Here is a 19114-nt window from a genome sequence, read left to right as displayed (position 1 = left end):
TTATGATTGGTTTCCATGTTTAGCAACGCTTTGCGGGGTTGTCTATCAATGTGTCTCTTTCTGCTTTGCTTGTCATTTTTCATGGACAAGCATGTGATGTGAGGCGAATTTGCGGCTATCATGTAAAAATAAATCCCCATACCCGAAGTCGAGGGGACAGATTTGAAACGAACATCGATTTCTTATGAAACAGCTTATCTAAGTTTGGCGATGAACATAATATTACATTTTATGATATTCTTTTGCCTGTCTATTGCGCAGGGTTACATTCTCTCCGAACCCACGCAAGCAGCACAACTTGGTGAACCTGACCGACCAACAGAGCCTCCTCATGTTCGGCGTCAAGAGACAAGTACCTCTGAAGACGCTGATATCATAACGATAGCCCCAGATGAAACTTGCGGTTATCTTTCAGGAAGGCCTGGAAGCCCCATTATTTGTGATAACCAAGAAACATGCATGTGGATGAAAGCAATAGGAATCATCTGTGGTAAATTTGACGAATCCGACGACTGGGTAGTACATCAACAATGTTATGATCTGGAGATGGCTACAGATCCAAGTTTTTGCGACGAAGCATGTGCAGCAGACACGCTCGCCCTCCACTGGTAAGCAAATCACAACATGATCCATAATCGCAGGAGAATATAACTAACTAACTATATTTCTATTTAGCACTAACGCGTCGATTCCTTTTTGCGCTACCTATATATTCTCACCTGACGGTATAACGGACTTCAGATGCTTGTCCACCCGCCCGACTCGACAGTTGACCGCATCTTTTACTTATATCGGTCAGAACGACGCGAAATTTATTACCACGGCGTTGCGTCCCGACCAGAGTTATTCCGAGACCTCTCCAACCTTGGCTACACCAACCCACTCTTCACCAACATCATCTCTGTCCCTTCCTTCCTCTACTTCACCATCAACTTCTCCTCCGTCATCATCGGGCTCGACCAATCTTGGAGCCATCATTGGCGGAGCAATTGGAGGATTTACAGCTCTTTCGCTTGTGGCTCTCGCAACTATTTGGATTATGCGACAGTCGCGAAACAAGAAAAATCGTCAATCAATGCAAGGTGACTTCGTGGAGCACGATGATGGAAAGCCAGGGACACAGGTCGATTGGCGAAGCTCAACGATGACGGCGGTCAGCTGGCCTAATTCAGCCTTACCGCATACTGGAACGGGTCAACCAACATCGCCAAGTGCACTAAGTGAGACATCCCAAGGGATATTGACACCGATGAGGCCGCAAATGACGCATGAGATGAGCGGGGAATCTGTTCAGCCCGAAAGACATGAATTGGGAGATTCTGGAATCTACGAAATGGGGAATGGTTCCAATGAACGTTGAATTATTGTTCATTCGACGCTGATAATAGATAGCTTTGTAATGAGATCAATGAATGTCTTTGTTTGTCTATAATCTCTCGGATATAGGATAGGAACTGTCCAAGTATCCCTTGTGCAATTTAACGCGCATCTTTGGACCCCATCGAGCCTTGGACATTACTCTTCTTAGAGACGGCAATGTCTTTTCCGTTGTTGCAAAATGTGACAACGAAATCGAGATGAAAGTGGATAACAAGGCTTTAAAGTGCAGCACATTGTGCCTAAATGGCTCATATATTTAGCAGCTGAAAAGAAGGCTCTATGCTTACGCGTGTTCCGTTACATGGTGGTTGCTCAGCCATATGTAAGGCTTTGACAGTGATCATCGCGTCTTCTGGGTCGGAGAGCACTATAGACAATTTGATGAGCAACTGCAGAATAAGCGATCATCATTTGCGTTTCTGATGGGGAGACATGAAAGTAAAAGAGTGAAGTGTGACATTCAGAGTCCCGTGCTATATCACGTGTCTAACTGTTCATCTGACGATTAGATAACAGATAAGATAAGCCTGGAGCCACATAAATTGTCGTGAGATAGCGTCACTATTGACCCGTTACCATGCTTCTCATCATATCTGAATGAAGTACTGCAGGGAAATTATATGCTAAATGATTCCATTTTTTTCAACTAGACTACATCAAACTAGAATTGCTGCAGCAAGAGGGATACCATATAATACAACCATGTTCACCACAACACCATGTCCTGCCTGATTTGGACGAATCTCCACAGGTCCAGGGGTACTTGTCGGGATAGGTTGTATGGAGACAGTACCAGGGACGCCAGTGGCAGTGGCAGTTCCAGTTTCGGGCTGCAAATTGGACAATGTAGGCAAGCTCCCAGATTCTTTAACCCCACCGCCTCTACCAGTGTTACTGGGAACTGTTGTTTCTTGAGTCACACGGATAGACCTTGTACCAGGGACAATTGGTGCAGTACTTGGCTGTCCTCTTGGTACTGTAGTCTCCTGGGCCCCTGGAACAGATTCTTGCCCAGTGGCCTCTACTGGTATGGTTGGCTCCTCCGGTTGAACGGTTGGCTCGTTTGGTTGAATGGTGGGCTCCTCTGGTTGAACGGTCGGTTGTTCTGGTGGAATGGTGGGTTCTTTAGGCTGCATCGTCGGTTCCTCCACTGGTACAGGCGATTCCTCTCGAGTACCAGGAAGAACTTCAGTCCTGGATACCACTACCGGGATGTTCGGTCTCTTTGGCGGAGTAGACGATCCGACAACGGATACTCCACGTACCGTGACAGCAATAGGGTTACTCCCAGCCTTTTGGAGTACCTCAATCATGGGATTCTGTACATATCTAGTCTTTTCACTTTTGATCTGTCGGAACTTTCCCTCAGTAGTCCTAACCTGCTTGTCGTAGATCTTCTTCTCGTTCATGATCAACTGAAGACGAGTGCCTGCACTGGCTCTTTCAAAAAGGAACCTCTTCCAACGCTTCGTAGGACCAAGTTCTTCAACTTTGATCGACACTAGGACATTGACAGGAGTGCCTTCTGGGATGGCAATTGGTTCCTTTACTTCAAGAGTGAAACTCGCTTCACCATTAGCAGGTGCTTCTAGTAAACTGTGAAGATCAATGTCAGCTTATATCAGATGTAAAAATTTTCGGGTGAGATACGCACATTGCTTGTTGTCCTGCAACTTCTGTGAATGTCGCACCTGGGCCAAGTGAAGCATCAGTCAAGTCTAGTCTTGCTACCTCACCCGTAGGCTCAGGTGCCGCGGTAGTAAGTGTTGTGAAACCAGATGGTAATGACTCAGTTTGGTCAGGGATATCAGTAGGCTCATTGGAAGCACTTCCAGGTCCCTGGGTGTTCTCTGGCACTGCAACGGATTCGTTCCCGGTTTCGACAGGTTCAGTAGGCACCGTTGAAAAATCTTCTGTGGGAACTACTGTCTCTCCAGTTGGCTCAATCGGTGACGCGGAAGGTTCGGTTTGCACCGATGATTGCACACCTTCATCAGAGCCAGTTGCAGGCTCAGACTGGGCTTCTGTCGCGGATGGAGCAAGTGCAGCACTTGGTGAAGTTGGTTCTTCCGGTTGGCTCGTCTGGGCTGGTTCAGTAGACTGTACATCCTCAGTGGCACTGACAGGCTCTGTTTGGTCTGTTGGCTGAGCAGATTCACTTGGCAGGATGGATTCAGTAGGGACGGGCGCTTCGGTAGGCTCTGTTGGTTCAATAGATTCAGTCGGCTGAGTGGGCTCGGTAACGGGTTCGGTCTGTTGACTACCCTCTGCTCCAGTCTCAGTTGGTACAACATCTGGGATAGACTCAGTCGGCGCTGTAGGAGCTATTGGCTCAACGGGCTCAGTTGCGCTTTCAACTGGTATGGTAGGCTGGCTGAGACCTGTCTCAGCAGTCCCTTGAACAGACCCAGATGGTTCAATAGTGTCAGTTGCTGAGGCTGGTTCGGCAGTATTAGTTGCTGAGGCTGGTTCGGCAGTACCAGTTGCTGAGGCCGGTTCGGCAGTATCAGTTGCTGAGGCAGGTTCGGCAGTATCAGTTGCTGAGGCAGGTTCGGCAGTATCAGTTGCTGAGGCCGGTTCGGCAGTGTCAGTTGCTGAGGCTGGTTCGGCAGTATCAGTTGCTGAGGCCGGTTCGGCAGTGTCAGTTGCTGAGGCTGGTTCGGCAGTATCAGTTGGTGAGATAGGTTCGGCGGTGTCAGTTGGTGAGATAGGTTCGGCGGTGTCAGTTGGTGAGATAGGTTCGGCGGTGTCAGTTGGTGAGATAGGTTCGGCGGTGTCAGTTGGTGAGATAGGTTCGGCGGTGTCAGTTGGTGAGGTTGGTTCAACAGTGTCAGTAACAGAGTCAGTTTCAGATTCTGTTGGCGGTGTAGGCCCTGCTGAAAGAACCGAGTCTGATGGCGATGTTGGCTCTGTCGTATCAGTTGGCTCGGTAGTATCAGTTGGCTCGGTAGTATCAGTTGGCTCGGTAGTATCAGTTGGCTCGGTAGTATCAGTTGGCTCGGTAGTATCAGTTGGCTCGGTAGTATCAGTTGGCTCGGTAGTATCAGTTGGCTCGGTCTGCTCAGTCGGTACGGTAGGTTCGGTAGTCACCGTAGATATAAAAGGCTCGGTTGGTTCAGTTGGAGTATTCTCTTGAGCCGAAGCAGTAGGAACGGTTGGCCCTATCGGTGCATTCGGAGCTGTTGGTGCGGTTGGAACAGTCGGTTCAGTTGGAGCTGTCGGAGCTGTCGGAGCAGTGGGAGCAGTGGGAGCAGTGGGAGCAGTGGGAGCAGTGGGAGCAGTGGGAGCAGTGGGAGCAGTGGGAGCAGTAGGAAGAGTTGGCTCTAGTGGGGCATCTTGCTGAGTCGGTTCAGTTCCAATGACGGTCGGTGCTGGGTTTTGCTGGCTAATGAGGCTATCACCCTGTGTCGCTTGCTCTTCGACCGTTTGACCCCATGCTCCTCCAAAAAGAAGACCAAAGACAAGACTGTTTACAATATGCATTTTACAGCTTCTCTAGGTTTATAATGGATAGCAATATAGAACAGACTGAGAATATCTTCTTATTTTATGATGACCAGTTCTAACTGATATCTTTTACTGTGTCTATTTATGACATACTCACCTGTTCTCTGGGTTTCCGTTGTGGGACGGCTGTTGCTAATATTTAAACCTTGCGGCTTGCATCTGCATGAGGCTCAATGCAAGCCTGGCACTAAACTTGAAATGTAGTCATATTAGTCATTCCTGATTCGGTGAACCTCGGGCTCCGAAACCTAAGAGGCTTTGAAAGGGCTGAAGTGTGTTGTGCCAAGGCATCTCGACCCGACATCGCCCAAGCGGCTTCACAGCCATTCGGGCATTGGTTTTCGTCATGCTTTATCTAGTTTGCTAGACAGTTTTGGAAGACTGTTGCAGATTTGTACGATAATCGATTGCACGATGTTGGCGGCTTGCGCCACTAAAGCTTTTATTAGCTTTACTAAATCTGTCTGGAGGCTCTGGAGCACATCTTACTATGGTAAGTCCTAGGCTTCCGTCCGGAGCTCCATGTTTCGGCGGATGCGACATATTTCTTCCTATAGGATTCAACGATGACAACCAAGATCTGAATACCAGCATAAAAATAAATACACCATTGGCATTAACCCACGCGATGGAAAGCCCAGCTGCTCAAGATATGAACGATAAAATCTGAGTAGGTCAATACAGTTCTACATAATGTAGTCTTGAGCACTCATCACCAATTCTTGAACAAACAGGTTAATTGTATTATTAAAGTATATTATAGCCACGTCGTGCCATATCAATCATCAGCGGAGACTCTTACCCAGTGGCGTGTCACCCACACCAACATCATGCATATGCAGAGTAAAGTTTCTCCGCAGCCCTCAAGAGACAGAAATAAGATACGCGAGGATCCACCTTCAACATAGTAAACATGATCTTCATGTAGCTTGTTTTCTGACACCCCCCAGAAAGCTTGGAGGAGCATGTACTGATTGCTACGCCATCGCCACTCCCATGCACGAATGTGTCAATATCTGGTCACAGCCTCCAGCTCCTCCATTTGTCTCGGAAAGCTAGCCACACCGAGACACAGTAGGCCTCGCGAGTTTGAAATGATTGGGTGCGAAGACTTCTCATGCCTAATATTGGTGTGTATCAGAATGTCTCACGATAGCTATTGGTCGGAGCCTTCTACAGATACACATATGCCGCTGCTGTTGGACTGATTTGCTATTATCACGTAAAAGTAAACCCAAGACCGGGATGTGCGGGACACCTTGACAACACACATGAACCTTTGACTATACACTTCCATTCAACCTGATTGACAATGAACAAGCGACTGCAGCTTGTGATATTCATCGGCCTTTTGGCCGTTAAGGATTCCTTCTCACAAGTTCTCGGTCAAGCTTCACAAACGGGGGAGATGGACACAACCTCAGACGCAACTGCCACTCCCGATATTACAAGCGAGATCGTCCTTGGAGGGGCCAGCTCGACTGCTAATACAATTGTCGTTACAATAGCCTCAGATGAAACCTGCGGTTTTCTATCAGGTCGACCAACATTACCTATAACATGCGAAAATAACCGTCCATGCATGTGGGCAAGTGACCTAGGGATCCTCTGTGGTAACCTTGACAATGGCAACAATTTCGATATCCATTTTCGGTGTGTAGACAGAGACACGGCATTGAATCCAAATCTTTGTAACGATACATGCGTGGGTAACACAGTGAACCTTCTCTGGTGAGTGAAATGTATATCACAAAGATGTGGTGCTGATGAGTATATCTAGTACCAACGAGTCTGCTCCTCACTGCGCGACGTACGCATTTCCGCAAGGAATTCAGGACTTTAGATGCTCCTCTACCCCAGCGACTCGAGTTTCGACCGTGTCATTTACTTATAGCGGCCAGGAGGACGCGAGCTTCGCAACAACAACCATTGACTTGAATGCTGATTCTGTTTCCAAAACCTCAGGAACTGAAATTAAAGCATCAAGCACTTCCGCTATATCAACATCTTCTTCTTCTGCTACCTCAGATCCGCCATCTTCCAGTCAAAATAATCTCGGAGCGATAATCGGTGGCGCGGTGGGAGGTTTCGCTGCAATCTCTCTTGTAATTTTCGGAATCGTCTGGTTTGTGCGACAGTCACGGAAAAAGACTCGCCAATCAATACCGATGAATCAGATGGAACAAGACCCATTGTCTGATCCAAATGTTGGAAAGACAGGACCAACCTCCTCGGTTCCGAGCGATTGGAGAAATTCGACAATGACGGCACTGAGCTCACCGAATTCTGCCTCACCACAAGCTTGGATGAATCAGCCTGTGTCACCAAGTGCACAGAGTGACGCGTCGCAAGGAATGATGCCAACCATGGGGCAGAATTTGACCTACGAGATGAGTGGGGAATCTGTCCAACCTCCGCAAGAAATGGGAGACAATCGGGTTTATGAGATGGATGGCCACCCGGATCGTCATTGGGTCTAGTCTACTACAGTACACTGCGTAATCAAATAATCTATTGATAGAATGAACGAATTAATTAATTATTTGTCTACTCTGTGTCCTGACTGCACGATTGGGTCTCTTGAATGGTGCTGCGGATAGAACGAGACGATCAAGATTTACAATGTAGCGTCTCATGCAGAATAGCAGCAGCTGAAACACAGTTTCCAAGATCGTCGCTTACGTGTGCTCATCTACATGGTGGTGGCTTGACTAGATTTTTGGCGTGCCAGCGATGTCACAGAACGATCTGGGCCCGACTTCATATCGCCGTGCACAGACGGAACCCCAGATGCAGCTATTTTCAACCAGGCAGAACTGCGGACGATCTGATAAGAAACTAGCCGCAGGGTCTCTATTCTGGGATGGAGATAGTGGAGACCTCGCATTACAATTTTTCCATCGATTCAGAGTTCGTGAGTGTTGAGCGTAAAGGGTGTCACGCGTGCAATCACGTGACCTCGACGATTATCTTCACATCTATTACTATATTTCCTTTCGAGCGAAGTGAAAGTCCAAGGTTGAAAAGTAATAGATATAAGCCATATATACAATGCTAACATTAGTTACTCCTAAGAGTTTAAAGGCATCCTCTCAGGTAATTCATCGACTGCCAGACTAATACAGTAATACACAACCCTCCAATCTACCTGCCCCTCTAGTATACCGCAACGTGACACAGCAGGTCAGCTCTGCACTCGCAAAAGTTTTCCATACAGCTGAGTCCGTCAACATCGAGAAGGGAATCACACTCCTCATTGCTTGCGCACTGGCCGATCACAGCGGCTGAGGTGGTCGCTTGAGGAGCAATGAGGGTGGGGGTAATAATAACAACAGAGTCAGAGGTAGTGGCCTCGGCAGTAGTGGTAGCCTCAAGATCAGTAGTCTCGGCAGCTGTGGTCTCGGCAGGGGTAGTCTCCTCAACGACAACGGTGGTGGTATCTTCAGCGACGGCGGTAGTGGTCTCCTCAGCGGTAGAGGTGACATCAGCAGTAGTTGTTCCAGTTAGGGTAAGGAAGGTGGTGAGGTCGGTGGTGAAATCGACAGCAGAGGTGGTGAGAATGGTAGAAGTGGCCAAAGAGGTCTCGGCAGTGGCAGTGGTGGTAACAACAGATCCAGAAGACTGCGAGCTGATACGGCAAGGGCCGGCACTGACACCGACGGAGAGGGCGACAACGCCAGCGACGAAGTTGGTGAAGATCATTGTAAAGAACGTGGTGATACCGAAGTTATCTTGGTTGGTTAAACGAGTGACTGGTGTAAAAGATGACCTGAAGAATGAACAGGACCTCTGTTGTTGCGACAAGGAGAGGTTATATAGTAGGCACTGTCTTTTGGCCTGATGGTAATGTAATTACGGTACCCCTGCCAAGAGTTCGTGATTAGTCTTGAGCATGAAGATTTCTTCCTCTAGTACAACAATTAGTATGCATGTTAAATTATCTTGTGCTTTTGAACTGAAGAGCTAGAGAGACACTATTGATTTTTATACCAGGCTTAGTTAGTGGCTTAATTTCATTTGTTTGGTGGCGTAGTCCAATTCTAGTAAACATTGCTACGGAGTTTTCCACAGCGCCCTTCCCGTGACTCTATTTCTGCCTCAGTACCACAAATGAATAGCTAAATCGGACCAGCCTGAGATGTTTCAAGATCGAGGCGTTGTTCTCACCTGAAAATCCCTGTCAGTACTGCTAGGAGTATACGGGTGCGACTCGACCCGAAATTGCCCAATTGAGGACAACCAGTTTTGCCATGACCCACTTCTCTTCGTGCCGCCGTAGGGTAAGCCTCGCTGATGATTGAATTTTGGAGCTCCAAGTTGGCTGATAGAGCATAATCAATTTTAATTGTTACTTTGACGATCTCGGTGTGCAAGATACTTAGCTAGTTAATCCTTAGTACACAGACAAGGTCAGGATTCATCACTTGGATCAATGGTTCATAGCTCAACTTTAAAACCATCGCGTTCTTGAAGGGGAGAAAGAACAATTTGTATGGGATTGGAGTAACATCGCGCTCCTTTCAAGCCAGAGAGAGTGGCCACAAGATGTTATTGAGTATCATGTTTTCGTAGACTTTGATTCGTCATTTATTCAAACTCGGTTCCGGAATGATTGGGATACAGTTCCTCAAATACAAAAAGATTGACATGGAAAGTAATTCCGAGTTATCACTTTATTTACAAGAAACTAACTACTTTGCCACTTCTGCCGTTTCGATCCAAACACGTTGGCCCTCAAACCAAGTTTCTTTAACCTTTGCCTCCAGCAACTTGCTTGGGTCTAGGCTCATATCAACAACAACAAAGTCTGCCAACTTCCCGACTTTTAGACTTCCTGTCCGGTCCTCAAATACACTTCGTGCGGCACCTTCAGTCGCTGCAACGATAGCCTCGCAAAGGCCAAGCCGAAAATGCTCGTTAACAGGTTTTCCATAGCCTGGTTTTCGAGACGATTGGCGCGTGGTTGCCACATAGAGGTTATGCATGGGTAGCCAAGGTGACGTAGGGCTGTCGCTTCCTAGTGCCATGAGAGCACCAGCGTCTGCAAACTCGCGATAGGCAAAGGCTCGAGAACAGCGGTCTTCGCCTAGAAGTTTTGGCCAGTCTTGCAGGATTGATGGGTCGGCATGGACGGGCTGGATAGATGCTGTAAGGCCAAGCTCACCAAGTCGTTGAGCGTCTCTTGGTGATGCAAGCTCTAAGTGTTCAATGCGATGGCGGCGCCCTGGAGTGCCGTATTTCTCTAAAGAGTCGATGGCCATCTTGATTGCGGCGTCTCCAATAGCGTGGAGTGCGATTTGTAACCCAAGACCGTTGGCTTCATTGACAACAGGCTCAAGGTACTCCGTTTCCCAGATAGGAGGCGGGAAGCAGGACGGCAGTGGGGAGTAGGGCTGCGAGAGATACGCAGTACAAGCATCAATGATACCATCGCAAATAAGTTTGACACCAACAAGTCGCAAATTAGGGCTGGTCGAACTATTGAACTTTCTGCTACGCTCGCCTGCACGCTGGACCTGTCTTAGGTTCTCCTTGTTATCTGTGGTGGGCCTAATGAGCCAGTATGCCGCGATGCGAATAGCTTGATATGACTCTCCAAATAAAGTTACCAAGGCATCCCAGGCTTCCTCATCCATAGCCATCTCTACTAAACCAGTATAGCCAGCAGCATTGTATTTCTCGATGGCGGCGCGGATCGCTTCGATGCGTTCCCCTTTGGGAGACGACCTTGCTTGGAACGGCCAGATGATAGACATCATAGCCCCTTCATCGAGTAAACCAGAAGGCTTGCCGTCGGCATACCGATGGATCTTGCCTCCTGCGGGATCAGGCATGTCTTCGATATCCAGGACCTTCAATGCAGCTGAGTTGCACCAACATGAGTGCAGAGTACTGTTGTCGATAAAAATAGGTCGTGGGTCAATATCATCGATCAGATCCGCTGTTACTCCGTCCGGAGTCATAAAATGCATCCAGCCTCTGCACATGATAGTATCCACCTGCGGGTTTGCAATAGCAAATGACTTGATTGTTGACCGGATGTCCACCAGGTTGGTGCATTTAGTAAGGTCCAACTTGCGGAGGGACTGTCCGAGAAGTAGAAGATGCATATGCCCATCAATAAAGCTCGGTAGCACGACACGCTGTTGGAGGTCATGGATTTCGAGGTCTTCGATACCATCTGCAATGTCCTGATAGGATCCTATGGCGGTAATCTTCCCATCTTGAACCAGCATGCTATCAGCAAATTGGACTGGTGTATCGTATTTGGCATTAGCTTCTGTCAGGATCCGCCCGTTGCGGAAAAGCTTGCTGGGCATCATAGCAACTAGCTCGTTTTGGTGTTTCTGGAATAGAACTTTGGTATTCGTTTAACTGGAGTTGATGGCAAGTGATCGAAGAAGGTAGCATATAGATATATCCTTTTTCTACCTCATCTGTTATAATCTGAACTTGTTTTTATTGTTGCGAATTTGGCTCTGGGAGTTTGAGATGAATTGGGAGGGTAAGTCGAAGCGCCTCAGCTCAGCCCCACTTGGTGATATGGCTCTTTCGATACTGCATGTATACCTTGTCATCCTTTATGGGAATAATGGATGTCAAACTAGGTCTCAATAGATCAATCAAGATGGGAGACTTAATTTTGAACTCGGAATGGGCTCTGATTCGGTGGATGCTGTAGATGGCGGGTAACTTGCCGCTCAAAAGCCCCACTAATCCCCCAGACAAATCTTAGTCTCCCAACGCTCCATCACCAAAAATAAAAACACCAAATCTCGTGGGAAAGGAACGCAGTCGTCATGAAGCCAAGTGGTTGCTGGACATGCAAACTCAGACATCGGAAATGCGACCTTCACGTCCCTGCATGTAGAGAATGCAAAGACCGATGCATTCCGTGTCACGGTTATGGCCCCAAGCCTGTTTGGATGGATGGGTCAGCCGCCGAAAAACAGGAGCTTGCGCGCATCAAGAAAGCTATCAAGCGGAATGCTCAGCATGTCCGCCGAGCCCGGAAGAGTGATCGGCAAAGGGAGAAGGAGACAACGCCTACTGCTAGACAATCTCTGCCACAGACATCTCCAGTCCAAGACGCTAGTCATTCGTCTCCTTCACAGCCAGGGCATGTTGTAGACCATTCCAGTAGCCCAGCGCACCTTCAACTGGGCCTTGGATATACTCAACGCTCGGCACAAGGTGGAACAAGCCCACAGACTAGCCTACCCCCAGAACCTTTGACTTCCCCATATGTCTTACAACCTAAATCGGCGTCTCTAATCATGTACTATCTGGATCATGTATTTTGCTGGCAATTCCCCTACTTCCGCATCCGTTCCCGTCTAGGAAATAGGGGATGGCTCCTCTTATTTCTCAGCAACGGCGGTTCCCTCTCTTGCGCTGCCCTAGCGCTCGCCGCCAGGCACCGAAACGCAATCCAAGTCCCCCAACAGCATGGTTACCATTATAACCAAGAAGCTTTCGAATATTACTCAAGGGCTCTAAGAGAGCTATGCGAGTTTTCGCGCCGCACCGAGATCGAGACGTTACTCAGCGATAAGCCTAAACTTGCGGAATTTCTCGCTGCAAGCATGACGCTGATAAGTTTTCAGGTAATAACAGGAGTGGTGGAAGCATCAGTTGGTTGTTGAAGCATTCTAACTTGTCTCGACTTTTTATAGGTTTTCAACGGCGCAGAATATGACTGGCTTCCTCACCTCGATGCTGTTATGACTGTTCTCGGCATGATTTCACCAAAAGCTCTCAGAAAGTCCTCATCTTCTAATAACCCCTTGACTTCTCCAGCGAGTATAAACAGTGGTGAAGATTCCCATCCGGATTTCAGTTTTCTTGTGACTCAAGCATTATGGTTTGACATCCTGGCATGTGTCTCGACAGGTCGAGTGCCGCGAATTGCGTATCAACAATGGCTCGAAGAATCAGATCTTGACATGGCCGACTTGATGGGTTGTTATAACTGGGTTATGATTTCAATCGGCGACCTCGCACATCTCCAAGCCTGGAAAAAGGACATGCAGAACAAAAGGACGTTGAGTGTACCAGAATTAGTGATCAAATGTCGAAATATTGAGACAAGACTACATAATGGTATTGTAGAACTAGAGGTGGCAAAAAAAGTGAGTACTTTGAAGACTAGAAAAACATCTTGTGACAGAAATGGGTACTAATTCCTCAACAGACCGATACCGAAACTCTTCAGGCGACATGGGTCTCGCACATCTTCGCCCTGGCAGCGTTGGTCCTATCAAGCACTATAGTCTCAGGTCCTTGGGCATCTATTCCCGAAATCAAGGAGACGGTTGCAAAGGCCGTTGATTTACTTCGAGACTGGCCCCGGGCCATTCCACTCCAAGGTCTCGTTTGGCCTCTCTACATCATCGGGTGCATGGCCGGAGTTGAGCAGCAAGGCTTCTTTGAGTTACTCTTGACTAATCTTATTAGAGAATGTGGAGGTATTGGAAATAGTGGCACTGTGCTTAAGATTATGAAGAATTGTTGGGCGTTGCAACATCGTGATCGAGATGGGGCGGAGTTGTCGTTTCAGATGGGAAGTCGTGTATTGCTGATATGAGTGCCTTAAGATATTGACTAAGTGCCGTATTTTCTTTCTGCCGGGTAATGCTCTTGGTTTGTGCTGGCGAAAGTGAAGCCACCTGGGAGAGTATAATGGTATGTGGGAGTGTAAGCTGTATCTGTAGTAGTGCGCGTCTGTTACCTGTGGGGTACACTCGGCTTAATATGCATTCTGGGAGGGCAAGTCGAAGCGCCGACCGTAATAATCTTAGGAAAACGTCAACTGCTACTCGCGTTATTCTATTTAAATAGTTCGTCAAGCCCCTCAAGCTCACAAATCAGAAACTCCATCGCTTTTAACAACAACATATAAAGCCCCGAGTCTATTCTTCTTCTTGGGTGAGACATATATCCCCTGAACTGCTTTACACGTATTAACCCTTTCGCAAAAACAGTCCATCACCGCAAACATGAAGTTCGAGCGCATGCCTATTGAGATCGAATCGCCTGAGGAGTATGGCTACGACAAGATCAAGTACAATCTCTCCGAGAGCTCTATCACCGACCAAACCCTTGAGTCTTTGAACCTCGAAATTCCCAACTTAACCCTTCTATATAACGAACACCGTGGTGAGACCAAACTGCGGGAGCTCATCGCCGACGATGCCAATGTCACCGCCGACGATGTCCTTATCACGTCAGGCGCTGCTGGGGCTTTGTTTATCATTACCGCTTCGCAGCTCGGGAGTATATCTGCATCGGAGCGCAATCATCTTGTCGTGGTGCGCCCCAACTATGCAACAAATTTGGAAACGCCCAAAGCTGTAGGATGCGAGATATCTTACGTTGATGTCACTTTTGAGAATGGCTTTCAGCCCAACATTGAGGAGATTGAGGCTTCCATCAAGCCCAACACTCGGCTCATCTCTATGACATGCCCACATAACCCTACCGGCTCTACTCTCTCTCGGGAGGCACTTGATCGTATTGTTGCCATTACCAAGAAAAAGTGTGTTCTGCTTCTTGTGGACGAGACGTATCGCGACATCTCTTTTGGCGTCAAACTTCCCGTGGCGGCTTCTTTAGGCGATCATGTTCTGAGTGTCAGCTCATTGTCCAAGTCTTTTGGCATGCCTGGCGTCCGTGTCGGCTGGCTCATCAGTACGAACAAGAAACTCCAGGAAACCTTCCTAGCTGCTAAAGAACAGATTAGTATTAGTGGCAGTGTCATCAACGAATGGATAGCGACAGATGTCCTCTCTCGTCGCGAGCAGATCCTGGCCAAAACAACAGATGAGATGAAACTTCGTCTTCAGATGGTCGAGTCATGGATAGAAAGCGAAGAGCTACTGGAGTGGGTTAAGCCGACCGGTGGTGTTGTCTGCTTCCCCAGAATCAAGAAGGGGCCGAAGGGAGGGCTGCCGGCATTTTACGAGAGGCTTCTTGAGAAGCATTCCACCTATGTTGGTCCTGGCCATTGGTTTGAGCTTTCTGATAACTTTTTCCGACTTGGTTATGGATGGCCGTCACGTGAAGAGCTCGAGGGTGGTATGAAGGCTATCTCAGCTGCATTGCGTGACGAATAGAAACAGATAGATTCACTTGGTAATATGGGGAGCAATGTATGTGAGAGAATGATAAACTATAAACCAAGTGATTCACACAGCTGCCGTATGCCACTACTTAGTGGTGGATACGGCAGCATGATAGAAAACGAAGGTTTAGGGTACAGAAATAAAAAGCGTAAGAAGTCTGCTGTAAATGATATAAGCTAAACTACGAATTTCGTCTCTTGGGTTTCTAGCGGTCATCCCTCACACCCTGAAGTCTGTCATTCGGAAATTGCAGCACTCCTTCTGAGCATCTGCTGTAGCACCGCGGGCCTCATCTGTTGCTTCCATCCTACGACCGCTGGGAACCTCGGACAGAAGTACCAACTCATCATTATCGGCTTGATACTATCCATCATGGACCTCTGCACAAACAAGCTTTCAACTATTGTGTTTCTTTAACTCGAGACAAGGTGGGCTAGTCTCTTGCAGAACTACGATATCGTTGTCAAGAAGAGTGTTTTAGGTAGTCTGCTGAACATGCAGCGAGGCTCTCAGCGCTGGACACTTCTTCTGTCTGCCTCGCTTGCCTTCCCGCTTTTTCTCAGTATTGGCTACAAAACATTCGTTGGGGGAAGAATTATAACTCTAGTACTTGTTAGCAGTGGCGAATACGGACTAACTGGTCCTGTTGACCTCGCCAACTTTTCATCTAGCTCTTCTGTCATGGTCAACGCGACTATCCCATTCATGTTCAGCAATCTGACTGGACTGCCCTCTCGACCACATCCCTTCGGTTCCAATATGCTGGTACTACGAAATGAATCCATTACAGTCGCTATGTTGGACGGACCAAGCCCATCTTATGTCACTAGCATAAGGGCCAAGCTCGAGGGTCGACAATACTACACAATAACGGGCGATGTCCATGGACTAGCATGGCATCTTGGCGCCGAGGCTGACCAACATCGTGACGATAAAGAGTGGCGTGACGACCGTTTCAACTCAAGTGACAACAAGACCACGACACAAATATCTCTTTACAAGTGGATGAAGTGGATGCCCACGTTGTGGCCTCAACGTCAAGTGGAGCAATTATTTGTTCTTCTCACTCCCCACGAAAAAGACAGAAAGATCGCACCTTCAGAAGACTGATTTCGAAAGGAAGCGTTGGAGTTTAAAAGTCAGTGAATACACTGCCATGGGAAATGGAAAACCTCACACAGTTCCGTTGACCTGATTGATGGGAATTGCGAAGGCGGAAACTTCGAAAACGAATTCCCCGAAGGTTATACAACTCTTCATCTCAATGACGCTTCGTACATACCAAGTGACTTTGTTAGCGATTTGTTGACAAATCAGCTTGAACGAGCAGCCCAAATAAGGCTGACAGCTGTAGTTTCGTCGCTTTTCTGGTCTCGACTGGCGGCGTACTGAGGCATTGGATCTCCAACAAACCACTTGTCATCGGAAGCCATGGAACAATTCAAGTATCATAGGCAAGATGAGGCTTGGAAAAGGGTTGGTGATCTGAAGGGCACCCCTCTCTTGGCACTCGTTCTTCTCGTCAACCCATTGTTGGCTTGGTTCTCTTGACCGTTCACATCATGTCGTATTCATCACCTGTCTCTGGTGGCTTTGGTCTCATTAGTATTCTAGCAAGCCATATACCAAGAAAAGAACTTAATGCACAAAGATCTTGAACAGCCAAGGTCTGGAATTAAGTATCGCTGACTAAACAAGGGAGATCGACATCATCAAGACTCAAGGTAAATGCAACAGCGGTTTGTTTCAACTAGATGGTTTGAATTGGCTTTTCAAGGTCCAGGGTAAGGGGTAGAGTCCTGGCACGTGATGAACCGGGCTACTTTTTACCATGACTCTGTTTGCGGCTTTTTACTACTGCTATCAAGAATCATAGAATGAAGTCGATCTCATATTTCTTCTCATAACCATGCTTTGTAAATTATGCTCCAGTTTTGATTTCAGTACCGTTATGCGGCTAAGACTTGAACCATATTTCAACACTTCGTTTTCCAATAGAATAAGCAGTAGCGATTTCGATGTCGGCGAACGCGTTTTGCACTTCAGCCTGGAGAGAACAGACTGTGACCCTGAGGATTTCCTCATTCCTCACCATAAAACCTTAGAAGATCTATTTAAAGCTTCTGAAGAATGTGATCTTTGCCGAGCTCTACTACACAGTGCCAGGGATATGATTATGTTTAGGAAGGCCAAAAATGACAGATTATGTGCCCATCCGCCTGGGCAGGGGTTATTATTTCTTTGTGGTCTTGGCAAAGGTCAGGGAATCCAGCTGATGGCATCGGAGAGAAACGACTATCCATATTATGCGCTATTAGGAGGAGTTGGCTTTTATGTCGACAGAGGTAAGTTCAGGCAATAACCAAGACGTTAACATTCCAATCTCGGTCATCTGGGATACTAATAACCGCAACAGATAGCCCCATTAACCATATTATCCATGGGCGTACCATCCCAGAATCACCGCAATCGAAGGATAGCCTCAGTTCCATCAGTGAATGGTTATCAGACTGTTCGACCCACCATCAACATTATGTCAACAATACAATGAAACCCACTCGTCTGTTGAGATATGAACATGACAAAGGAAAGGTATCGCTTTGCACGTCCGTTATCTCAGATATTAAGTATGCCGCCCTCAGCCATTGTTGGGGCGCCGTCCAGCCTCTCACACTCAACAATGGCACCAAACACCAACTTGAACAAGGATTGCCTCTTGATGCCTTCCCCAAAACGTTCCAAGATGCCTTTTGGTTAACGCATCAGTTGGGAATTCCTTATATCTGGATAGACAGTCTGTGCATCCTGCAAGACGATAACGACGACTGGGTGCACGAGTCAGCGCGCATGTGTGATGTATACGGAAACGCATATCTCACCATCGCCGCTACCAGGGCAGCAAACTGTTCAGAAGGATTCCTAGGACCTAGGGAAGGTCCCGGATATGGTTATATTCCCTTTCGTCAAGACGGGGTGCATGACAGCGTTGCTATATCTCCAGTGCCTCTCCGTCGTATCTCACCTTGGGCCGGGATCATCGATTTGGAAAAGGAGCCGTTGTCGAAACGTGCTTGGGCCCTTCAAGAACGATATCTGCCACCCCGAACAGTACACTTCGCGAGTGACCAAATGTACTTTGAATGCCGATCAGGGTTTCATACGCAGGATAATCACATGAAGACCGATGATAGCGAACCGGACTTCAAAATACATAGGAGGACGACAACCAAAGACGACGATGAGCTTCAGGATGCTTGGGGCGCCATAGTTCTGAGGTACACACAACGATATCTGACCGTGGAAGCGGATAAGTTGCCAGCAATCGGGGGGTTGGCTGCCCGCGTGTTTCTCGAAAGAACTTCCAATGGTGACCCTGGGGAAGAGTATCTTGCTGGTCTTTGGAGGACAAGTCTACTTTGGGATCTAGCCTGGAAAGTTATTTATGGATATACATTGAGGGGCGCTCCAACGAGTTATACGGCGCCATCCTGGTCTTGGGCTTCCATCAACCAGCCTCTAGAGTTCTTAGGTCCAGAGGATATCCAAAGTCTTGCTATTGTGAAAGGCGCGAAGGTCGATCTCGAGAACCCTGAAAACCCGTTTGGTCAGGTCACCGGCGGTTGGGTCCACCTATCTTGCGTTAAACTTCACCCATGCGTTGTGGAGTATGATGATGATGACTTATCTATCGGCCATTTATACTTTGGCGACGGAGAGGCGTCATTTCGTGTTGGGGTAGCTCTCGACCCCCCCAGATTTAATCTGCCTCGAGTCCGTCTGGCTGACTACAGTGATAAGAAGCCTGAGTTGGTAGCAGTTCCCCTAACATTGCATTTTGACAACGGAAACCCATCGTTAGAAGGCGACAATCGAGTTTACGGGGCCTATTTTCTGATACTCATATCATCAAACTCTTTGGCAGGTCCAATTAACGGCCCTCCACGCTATCGTAGAGTGGGAGTTGGAACTTCATTTGAGTCGGATGATCGAGAGATGCCTAATTCCAAAGATGCAAGAAGACGAATGGAAAACATATGTATGACAGCAATGACACAGGGAACCTTGGAAGACATCATTATAGTGTAAGATGACTATAGATTAAT

General features: G+C 47.6%; 8 protein-coding genes across 8 annotated transcripts; 6 read left to right on the top strand and 2 right to left on the bottom strand.

The window, feature by feature from the left end:
• Positions 1-117: 117 nt before the first annotated feature.
• On the top strand, positions 118-1434 carry EDB82DRAFT_494787 (uncharacterized protein). The gene is made up of 2 exons (XM_025733164.2): positions 118-608; positions 676-1434. Exons 1-2 carry the CDS (start codon positions 211-213, stop codon positions 1358-1360), a joined length of 1083 nt encoding a protein of 360 aa, XP_025584098.1. The 5' UTR covers positions 118-210; the 3' UTR covers positions 1361-1434.
• Positions 1435-6127: 4693 nt separating this feature from the next.
• EDB82DRAFT_535113 (uncharacterized protein) lies at positions 6128-7415 on the top strand. The gene is made up of 2 exons (XM_025733162.2): positions 6128-6618; positions 6668-7415. The coding sequence occupies exons 1-2, from the start codon at positions 6200-6202 to the stop codon at positions 7365-7367; spliced, it is 1119 nt and encodes a 372-aa protein (XP_025584096.1). The 5' UTR covers positions 6128-6199; the 3' UTR covers positions 7368-7415.
• A 628-nt stretch (positions 7416-8043) lies between these two features.
• EDB82DRAFT_553839 (uncharacterized protein) lies at positions 8044-8619 on the bottom strand (the record flags this gene model as incomplete). Its single annotated transcript, XM_025733161.2, has 1 exon — positions 8044-8619. Exon 1 carries the CDS (start codon positions 8587-8589, stop codon positions 8044-8046), a length of 546 nt encoding a protein of 181 aa, XP_025584095.1. The 5' UTR covers positions 8590-8619.
• Positions 8620-9578: 959 nt separating this feature from the next.
• EDB82DRAFT_553838 (amidohydrolase 3) lies at positions 9579-11207 on the bottom strand (the record flags this gene model as incomplete). Its single annotated transcript, XM_025733160.1, has 1 exon — positions 9579-11207. One exon carries the CDS (start codon positions 11205-11207, stop codon positions 9579-9581), a length of 1629 nt encoding a protein of 542 aa, XP_025584094.1.
• Positions 11208-11636: 429 nt separating this feature from the next.
• On the top strand, positions 11637-13732 carry EDB82DRAFT_573728 (putative C6 transcription factor). Its single transcript, XM_025733159.2, has 3 exons — positions 11637-12494; positions 12564-13019; positions 13082-13732. The coding sequence occupies exons 1-3, from the start codon at positions 11688-11690 to the stop codon at positions 13472-13474; spliced, it is 1656 nt and encodes a 551-aa protein (XP_025584093.1). The 5' UTR covers positions 11637-11687; the 3' UTR covers positions 13475-13732.
• Positions 13733-13743: 11 nt separating this feature from the next.
• Positions 13744-15002, top strand: EDB82DRAFT_535111 (pyridoxal phosphate-dependent transferase; the record flags this gene model as incomplete). The annotated part of the gene is made up of 2 exons (XM_025733158.2): positions 13744-13815; positions 13872-15002. Exon 2 carries the CDS (start codon positions 13887-13889, stop codon positions 15000-15002), a length of 1116 nt encoding a protein of 371 aa, XP_025584092.1. The 5' UTR covers positions 13744-13815; positions 13872-13886.
• A 504-nt stretch (positions 15003-15506) lies between these two features.
• Positions 15507-16121, top strand: EDB82DRAFT_523062 (uncharacterized protein; the record flags this gene model as incomplete). The annotated part of the gene is made up of 1 exon (XM_025733157.1): positions 15507-16121. The coding sequence occupies one exon, from the start codon at positions 15507-15509 to the stop codon at positions 16119-16121; it is 615 nt and encodes a 204-aa protein (XP_025584091.1).
• A 1066-nt stretch (positions 16122-17187) lies between these two features.
• Positions 17188-19097, top strand: EDB82DRAFT_473775 (heterokaryon incompatibility protein-domain-containing protein; the record flags this gene model as incomplete). Its single annotated transcript, XM_025733156.1, has 2 exons — positions 17188-17356; positions 17428-19097. The coding sequence occupies 2 exons, from the start codon at positions 17188-17190 to the stop codon at positions 19095-19097; spliced, it is 1839 nt and encodes a 612-aa protein (XP_025584090.1).
• Between the last annotated feature and the right edge of the window lie 17 nt (positions 19098-19114).

Source organism: Fusarium venenatum (assembly GCF_020744135.1).
Source record: "Fusarium venenatum strain MPI-CAGE-CH-0201 chromosome Unknown EDB82scaffold_2, whole genome shotgun sequence".
Classification (NCBI taxonomy): domain Eukaryota; kingdom Fungi; phylum Ascomycota; class Sordariomycetes; order Hypocreales; family Nectriaceae; genus Fusarium; species Fusarium venenatum.
This window is presented reverse-complemented; position numbering and strand designations above follow the sequence as displayed.